Source organism: Lynx canadensis, chromosome D1, assembly GCF_007474595.2.
Source record: "Lynx canadensis isolate LIC74 chromosome D1, mLynCan4.pri.v2, whole genome shotgun sequence".
Taxonomy (NCBI): Eukaryota; Metazoa; Chordata; class Mammalia; order Carnivora; family Felidae; genus Lynx; species Lynx canadensis.
In genome coordinates, this window is record NC_044312.2 from 103527098 (window position 1) to 103536580 (window position 9483).

At 36.1% G+C, this 9483-nt stretch overlaps 1 protein-coding gene across 1 annotated transcript; it reads left to right on the forward strand.

Moving 5' to 3' along the window:
* Positions 1 to 322: 322 nt before the first annotated feature.
* On the forward strand, positions 323 to 1269 carry LOC115525334 (olfactory receptor 5B17-like). Its single transcript, XM_030332485.1, is given in 2 exon segments — positions 323 to 733; positions 736 to 1269. Coding segments are annotated over 2 exon segments (945 nt in total).
* The last annotated feature ends 8214 nt before the right edge of the window (positions 1270 to 9483 follow it).

Sequence of the window (9483 nt, forward strand, 5' to 3'; positions counted from 1 at the left end):
TCCAGGCATATGAACTTTAACAACTCGTTAGCCTTTCCTGTAACTTAGTTTACTCATCTATAAAATCTAGAAGTTGGAGATGATCTGTAAGGACCCATCCTATCCAAAAGTGTATTACTCTAGAGATAAGTTATCACTAAATTGTGTTGCCATGCCCATGCTTTAGAAATGAAGAATATTGAAGAACAAAAATATTGCTCTACTTAAAAAAAATGCTTCTACATTTCGATTATTGTGCAACTGGTTTTTGTTCATCACTGTGTTCCTTTACTTTTCTTCGCCACAGAACCACAGAGCATCTTGTGATATGCAAATCACATCCATGAAGAATAATACAGAGGTGAAAGGATTCGTCCTGCTGGGACTAACCAATAACACAGAGCTGCAAGTTCCTCTCTTTCTAATGTTCACCCTCATCTACCTCGTCACTCTGATTGGGAACCTGGGGATGATCGTGCTGATCCTGTTTGACTCTCGTCTCCACATTCCCATGTACTTCTTTCTCAGTAACCTGTCCCTGGTAGACTTTTGTTACTCCTCAACAATCACTCCTAAGGTCATGGCTGGATTACTTATAGGAGACAAGGTCATCTCCTACAATGCGTGTGCCGCCCAGATGTTCTTTTTTGTTCTCTTTGCGACTGTGGACAGTTACCTCTTAGCTTCAATGGCCTATGACCGCTACGCAGCAGTGTGCAAACCCCTGCATTACACCACCACCATGACAACGAGTGTGTGTGTGCTCGTCTGGCCATAGGCTCCTATGTCTTTGCTTTTCTAACTGCTGCTATTGACATTGGAGACACATTCTATCTCTCTTTCTGTATGTCCAATGTAGTCCGTCACTTTTTCTGTGATATTCCAGCAGTCATGACCCTGGCTTGCTCAGATAAAGACACTAATGAGCTGATTCTTGTTCTTATTTCAAGCTTTAATATCTTTTTTGCAGTTCTAGTTATCTTGATTTCCTACATGTTCATATTTATTACCGTTTTGAAGATACAGTCAGGTGAGGGATACCAAAAGGCTTTATCTACCTGTGCTTCTCATCTTGTTGCAGTTTCCATATTTTATGGGACAGTCATCATCATGTATGTACAGCCAAGTTCAAGTCATTCCATGGATACAGACAAAATCGCATCTGTGTTCTATACTATGGTCATCCCCATGCTGAACCCTGTGGTCTACAGCTTGAGGAACAAAGAGGTCAAGAATGCTATCAAGAAGGTTGTTGAGAGGGCAAAATATTCTCTAGGTTTAGTATTTTAGTGATGTAGAATCCACAAAAGTTAGTTTATCCCACTTAGATCTACTCTATGCCATAACTCAATGTTCATGGCCATATAGGGTATTAAAACATAAAATTTACTCTAATATTATTTATTTCTTTAATTTTGTAACCGATCCAGGTATCCAAAATACAGAAAAAATATGATAATTCTTTTTAACCAAAGCAGTTTATGAAGAAAACTTCTTTGTTAGTATTGCATTGGACATACTTTTTTTTTCCTTGATGTACTTCAGAAATGGTAAGAAAAAATAATGGAAAAGAAAAAAAAAACATTTAAGATATTGGACCAGGTATTGAGGAAAACAGTGGATAATGGAGTTTCCTCCAGAAAAAAAAAATCAGGGTCTCACAGAGAAATAAATCCCATCACCAGGATCAGGGGCCTTGGTAATGTCAATTCCATAAGGTTTCTAAACTGAAATCCTATTTGTCTTCCATTACTGTATGTTCTGAATGGAGGCTTCTTTTCCCCTGGTTATCTTTACTCAGACCCAACATTATTTATTGGGTATGAATGTGGAACAAGCTAAGTTTTCTTTTTAGTGCATAAGTTGCTAGACAACAAGGAGACACACATGGACTGGATGGAGAAAATGATTGAACTTCTTGGACATTGTGCTTCTATATTGGTTGGTTGGGATTAGGTTATCTCCCTAGTGGAGGTGAATAATAAATTTCCTGTGTGGAAGGAAGTATAAGATGGATATTTGATGATCATAAGCATTACAGTGGAAAAGACTGGTCAGTTATTTTCCCAAACTATTTCCTTTTTACTCCTGGAAAAATGCATAGGCTTTATTCCTCTGCCTTCATACAATTAGTAGTGATCATGTGCTTGTGTTCTTAACTATAGAATGTAAGTACAGGTCATATATGCTAATTCCAAGTTTGGACTATGAAACTTCCCAGGTGATGTCCTGTTCATTCTCTTTCTTTGTTACTAGTTGGATGGAGAGGATTCAGACCACAAGAATGACAAAACCACTAATGGAAAGAATCTAGGTCAATTGAATCTCTGTATAAGTTACCCCAGAACAACTAATGGAACAATATGCAAGCACGAAAGACATCTATGGTCATGTCACTGCTGTTTGCAGTTTACTTGCTTGGCAGCTAGTATTATTGACCCTAACAGATTCAGAGAGCTTCCCATAAGATCTGGAGGATGTTGTGGGGGTGGGGAGGATTTATGCTGGGAAAACTATCAAATTTCTCCAGCATATCCTGATTCTACAATGATTTCTTTTGAATACTCACCAGCCTCCAAATCATAACCAAAATGGCTAGCACCGACTTAGCATACGTTTCGGAGAGAGAACAAATCCAATGTGAATTCCGTTCCAAACCAAACTTTGTGATGTAGGGCAAGTTATGTCAGTGTTCTGAGTTTCTAATGGGGAAACTACTGCCTCTCTCACAGACTTCTATTAAATGGGTACTGAACGAGCCAGACTGTAGCACGGTGCCTGGAACAGAGTAGCTGCTCAAAATATGTCAGCATCCTTTCCCTTCTGCTCCTTTTCTTATCTCTCTTTCAATCATCTAATATGCCAACCTTCTCCATAGAACTACTAAAACTTATATTATATTGCTTTGTTTTTATAGGTTTAGTTGTAGCACTGCATTGCAAGACTTTTGAGCCCACAGATGTTATCTCATTTAGATATGTATTCTCAGAGTCTAGACTAATGTTTATTCCATAGAGCTCAAGAGTAGCTAATGAAATGTGATTCTGTATAGGAACAAATTTACATAGGGAAAAAAGGGCACAAATATTTATCTCTATCATCTTCTTCATAACAGTGGTCAAAATATTGTTTATTCATTTTTTGTGTGTTTACTCATTTTATTTGTTTTCTCTATTAGAATAAAAGTTCTATGCAGCCGGGAACAATTTCTGATTTGCTCACTAACAAAGACTCTTGAGAGTTCAGAGCTGAGGCTCAGTAAAAGATTTTAAGGAATGAATAACTGCATGAGAAGAGGAACTGACACTGAACAGAAAAACTCATCATCTGTTTGTAAAAACAGAACACAGACAACAAAGCATGCTAGCTCATGCTGCAGGAACACATTAAATTGAAAACCCAGTGGTTGAACACAGCAAAGATAATAAAGATTTTATATTAGTTTCCTATGGTTGCTGTAACAAATGACCACACTCTGGGACCTTAAAACCACACACATTTGTTTTCTTGCAGTTCCGGAGGCCAGTTGTTGGAAATCAGCTTCACTGGGATGAAACAAAGATCTCAGTCTCGGGAGTCTCTAGGGGAGACTCCGTCCCTGGTGTATTTCATCTGCAGGTGACCGCCAGCATTCCTCAGTGGTATTTCCATCAGTTTCTGCCTTTGTGATCACATTATTTTCTCCTCCTATTGTCTGTTTAATTTCCCTCTGCCTGGCCTTTTTTAATGTATGGGAGATTAGCAACAAAATCTAGTGTTTTAAGTTGTGCAACTCAGTAGTATTTAGCACATTAACAATATTCTGCAACCATCACCTCGATTTAATTCCAAAAGAATTTTTTTTTATTTGCAAAGAAGATCCTGTACCCATGAAGGATCCCTGTCCCCAGGAACCAATAACCTATGAATTTACCTATTATGGATATCTCATGTAAATAGAATCATATGGTAAGTGATCTTTTATGTCTGACTTCTTTTTTAAATTTTTCTTATGTTTTTACTTATTTTTGAGAGAGAGAGAGAGACAGAGCATGAATGGGAGAGGGGCAGAGAGAGAGGGAAACACAGAATCTGAAGCAGGCTCCAGGCTCTGAGCTGTCAGGACAAAGGCTGTCAATACAGAGCCCGACACGGGGCTTGAAACCAGGAACTGTGAGTTCATGACCTGAGCCAAAGTAGGCCGCTTAACCGACTGAGCCACCCAGGCACCCCAAAGAACATCAAACTGTTTTTCATAAATGTTCCATTTTCCATTCCCACCAGTAATGTACGAGGGTTCCCGTTTATCCACATTCTAGCCACAATTTGTTAGTTTTCACCATCCTAATGGGTGTGAAATGGTATCTCATGGTTTTGATTTATTTTTCCCTAATGCCTAATGATTTTGAGCATACTTCCATGGGCTTATTGATTTTGAGTAAATCGTCTTTGGAGAAATGTCTGTTCAAGTACTTTACCCATTTTTCAACGAGTCTATGGGTTTCTCTGTTGTTGAGTTGTAAGAGTCCTTTATATAGCCTGCATATTACGCCCTTATCAGAAATGTGATTTGCAAATATTTTTCTCCCATTCTTAAGCTTTTCTTTTCATTTTCTTGAAAGTGTACTTTGATATACAAAAATTTGTAATTTGGTAGAAGTTCAACTCATCTCTTTTTTCTTTTGTTGCTTGTGTTTTTGATGTAATACATAAGAAACCATTGCCCAATCCAAGGTCTGGAATTTTTCTCACATTTTCTAATGGTTTTATGTTGTTAATGCTCATATTTCAGTCATCAACCATTTTTTGTTGAGTTTCATATATGCTGTGAGAAGAAGTTCAACTTCAGTCTTGCATGTGGATAACCAGCTGTCCCAGCCCATTTGTTGAAGATTTCTTTTCCCATTGAATGAACTTGACACCTTTGTTAAAAATCAATTCGCAATAGATATATGAGTTTATATCTTGTCTTTCAATTCTATTCAGTTGATCTATGTCTCCATCCTTGAGGCAGTATCAAATTGTTTTGATTAATTTAGATTTGTATTTGTTTTGAAATCCAGAAGGGTGAGTCCTCCCACTTTGTTCTTTCTTCTCAATATTGTTTTGGCTGTTGATGATCCCTTAAAATTCCATTTGAATTTTCGTAATAGCCTTTCTCTTTGTGTTCATTAGAATTATGACAGGGATTGCATCAAAGCTATAGATCACTTTGGAAAGCATTGCTAGTAAACAGTATCATATCACCCAATTCATGAACACAGAATGTCTTTCCATTTATTTAGGGCTCCTTGAATTTTAGCAATTCATTTCATAGTTTCAGTGTACAACACTTTCACCCTTGGTTAAATTTCTTTTTATTTTAACATAAGGATGCTATTGTAAGTGGAATTTTGTCCTTAATTTTCTTATGGTATTATTTATTGCTAGTGTATGTAAGCACAACTTATTCTTGTTTAGTGAATAAGTTTATTGACTAATAATTTCTTGTACATTTTTTAGGATTTTCTGTATGTAATATCATGACATCTGAAAATTACATGTTTTACTTCTTCCTTTCCAATTCATTTATCATGTAATTCTTTTATTCTTATGTAATTGCTTTAGCTAGAACTTTCAGCACAACTTTTAATACAAGTGGTGAAAGCAGGCATACTTGTCTAGTATGTGATCTTACAGGGAAAGATTTCACTGTTTCACATTTGCATATGATGTTAGCAGTGGGTTTTTCATTAACTCTCTTTATAATTTTGAGGACATTCACTTCTATTATTAGATTTCTGGTTGTTTTTATGGTGATGGCATTGGAGATTTTGTCAAATACTTTTTCTGAATTAATTAATCAGATAATTATGTGGTTTTTTCCCTCTGTTCTATTAAAGTGATTAACTACCTTGACTGATTTCAGTTTTTTCCAGTTTATTTAGATACAATTGACATATTATATTATATAAGTTTATATTTTACAACATAATTATTGGGCATGATTGCCACAATAATTTTGGTTAACAACCACCACCTTAAATAGTTACAAATTTCTTTTCGTGTGATGAGAACTTTTAAGTTCTAATGTCTTAGAAACCTTCAAATATTCAATACAGTATTGTTAATTGTAGTTATCATAGTGAAAATGACATCCCTAGTACTTATTTATCTTATAACTGGATATTTGTACCTTTGACAACCTTCATGGATTCATCTGACTTCCCCAACCTCCACCTCTGGAACCACCAATCTATTATGTTTCTATGAGTTCCATTTTCTTGGATTCCACATATAAATCAGATATACAGTATTTGTTTTTCTCTATGTGACATATTTCACTTAACATTATTCCTTCCAGTTTCATGCATGTTGTTGCAAATGGCAGGATTTCTTTTCTTTTTTATGGCTGAATACTATTCCACTGAGTAAATATATACTACATTTTCTTTATCCATTCATCCATCATAGGACACTTAGTTGTTTCCATGACCCTATTTTTTTGCTGTTGTAAATAATACTGAGTGAGCATGGCGATGCAGACATCTCTATGAGACAGTGAATCCATTTCCTCTCAATATATACCCAGAGTGGGAATTATTGGATCATGTGGTAGTTTTATTTTTAATTTTTTGAGAAACTTCCACAGTGTTTTCCACTGTGGCTGTACCAATACATTACCATCAATAGTGCACAAGTGTTCCCTTTTTGTTTAGGTCCTCATCAATATTTGTCATCCCTTTTCTTTTTCGTAATAGCCATCCTGACAGGTGTGAAGTGATATCTCATGTGTTTTTTATTTGCATTTTCTTTATATTAGTTGTGTCGACCACACTTTCGTGTACCTACTGACCATTCTAATATTTTCTTTAGAAAAATGTTGTCTAGCTCCTTTACCATATTTTAATTGGAAAATTATATTTTTTTCCTATTGAGTTGTATGAGCTCTTTGTATATTTTGGATACCAACTCATTATCAGGTATGTAGTTTGCAAATGGTTTGTCCCATTCTATAGGCTCCTTTTTCATTTTGTTGATTCTTTTATTATGCAGAAAAACAAGGACAAGAAAAACATTTCAGATGCCAGAGAGATAAGCATACAAAGTAATAATAATATTGATACCAATTTTCTCATCAGAAAGAAACAAAAGTTAGCGAACAGTGGACTAATAGCTTCAAAACGCCAAGGGAAAAATATGAGTCCAGATTTTTATACCTAGATGAACTATCATTTGAGTTTAATGGCAAAATCAGACATTAGTATAATACAAAAATATATGTGCAGTTGTATAGTGAAAGCATTTCAGCAGTATTTATCTTGATTAAGGAATTTGGAAAATGGAATAGAACATGTTTTGTTCTTTTTGCTTTCTCTTTTGAACTGGCTTATCTGCATGACAGACACCTTCTGTCCTCTCCTGCTCTGTTTATGTGGTAAAGACAATGCAATAGCATTCGTAAGAAATACCTATAATCTTGGGGCGCCTGGGTGGCGCAGTCGGTTAAGCGTCCGACTTCAGCCAGGTCACGATCTCACGGTCCGTGAGTTCGAGCCCCGCGTCGGGCTCTGGGCTGATGGCTCAGAGCCTGGAGCCTGTTTCCGATTCTGTGTCTCCCTCTCTCTGCCCCTCCCCTGTTCATGCTCTGTCTCTCTCTGTCCCAAAAATAAATAAACGTTGAAAAAAAAAATTTAAAAAAAAAAAAAAAAAGAAATACCTATAATCTTGAGATGCATGTGAGATTAACTTCCCCAGAAGAAGATCCACAATCAGTGATTTAAGTTCAAATAGTTTATTTGGGAGTTAATAGCAGAAAGCACTGATAAAGTAGTAGGAAAGTGAGTCAGGGATGGATGAAAGAAGAGACCTTCATTAGTCAATAGGTGATACCTGTGGAAGAGGCTTGATCTACTAGAAACCACTGTAAGACTGTAAACAGCTTACGTCAGAATTATACTACATGAAAGATGAGGAATAGAGTATTTATCACTCTGTTTCTGTGTCAGTTATTGATCATTGACACTAGAAAAATTAAATGTTCCCCACACAGGTTGAACATGCTTTTGCAGTAAAATAAGCCTTTAGTCTAAGAGATGCTGATTTTTTTTCATAATAAAGATTGGCCTGAACATAGATGATGAGTGCCAAGGGGATGTGGATAGAGCACCAATAATAGTTGCCAGAAAAGAGTAATTTAGGTCAGAAAAGAGGTCTCTCTGCCTACAGATCAGAATCAAATTTTTGAATTGAGTTGTTAATAATAAGTCCGTTTTACTCTCCATATTTCTGACCTATGTGTCATACTGTCAGTTTGTTGTAAGCACAAGAAGGAAAAACAAGGATTTTATTTATCAATCTCTAAAAATCCAGTAGCCTTAAATTAACTATCAGAAATAAAAGGACAGAAAAGAGAAAAGTGAAATGAGCATAATCATAGCAGACAGAAAAGAAAATGTTTTTAGAATATATTACAAGTATAAATAATACGAAAACATAAATGCATTGAACCCACTACTCATGTACTGAATAACAACTTAATAAAGTTAAGGGAAGAAAAAAATCACCACAAATGCACTATTTGTTACTCAACAGAAGAAACTATATGTTGTGTTTAATTGCTTCTTCCCTAGATAGAAGTGACTGCCCTCATACGGGCCTGTCCCCTAGGAATTTCACACCTACAAATTTTCTCCTGGTTCCCATTAATTAGGGTCTGAAATCATATCATGACCCCACATGACAATATTGTAAAAGGAACCAGGCCCTGATTTGGTCACTATTTAGCAAAATGAATGCTAGTGTTTTTTAGTACACACACCAGTCTTTCCCCAAACTGAGTGTTGGCAGTGACCCTGCAACCACAGTCAGGGGAAGCACCCTAAGATAATAATTATGTTATTTTATGTTGAAAGGATAACCCTTACTAAGGTCTTTGTAGACCCATCTCCATTTACTATTTACAGACAAAATTCCGTGCAGTTGTGGGAGAAATAATTTTATTATTATCTATACACAAATAAGGAATCTGAGCTCAGGGTAAGGTAAATGACTCTTATAAACACAGAAAAATCCATGGTAGATGTAGGACTTGAACTTAGGCTTCCTAGCTCCATGTTCATGATCCTTCTTCATCTCTCCATGTACCTTGGAACATTTGACCGATACTTGAGATATGCTCCAAAATTGTTTACACATTCTTCTAGGTCTGAATTTCTGATTTCAGATTCACAGTTCAGGATCGTCGTATCTTTCCTTTCAAGAACAAGATAGGCTTCTCTATTTAATATATACTTTTACTGAAAAACGTAATTGATGCCAAAGCAGCATGGCAGCTACCTCTTCCATGAGTATCTAGTTATTTGGACAATTTTTCTGAAACATTGGCTTAAGTATAGGATTCAAATGCAAAAAGATTTTAATCAGCAGAGAGTATAGTATGTATAAAATGTCATGCTGCTTTCCCTAAAAGGACAGCAAAAATCCATTGTTTTGTGCTGGTCGCAGGCTATTGATAACCAATGTGGTGGCTGGATGGACCCTTGT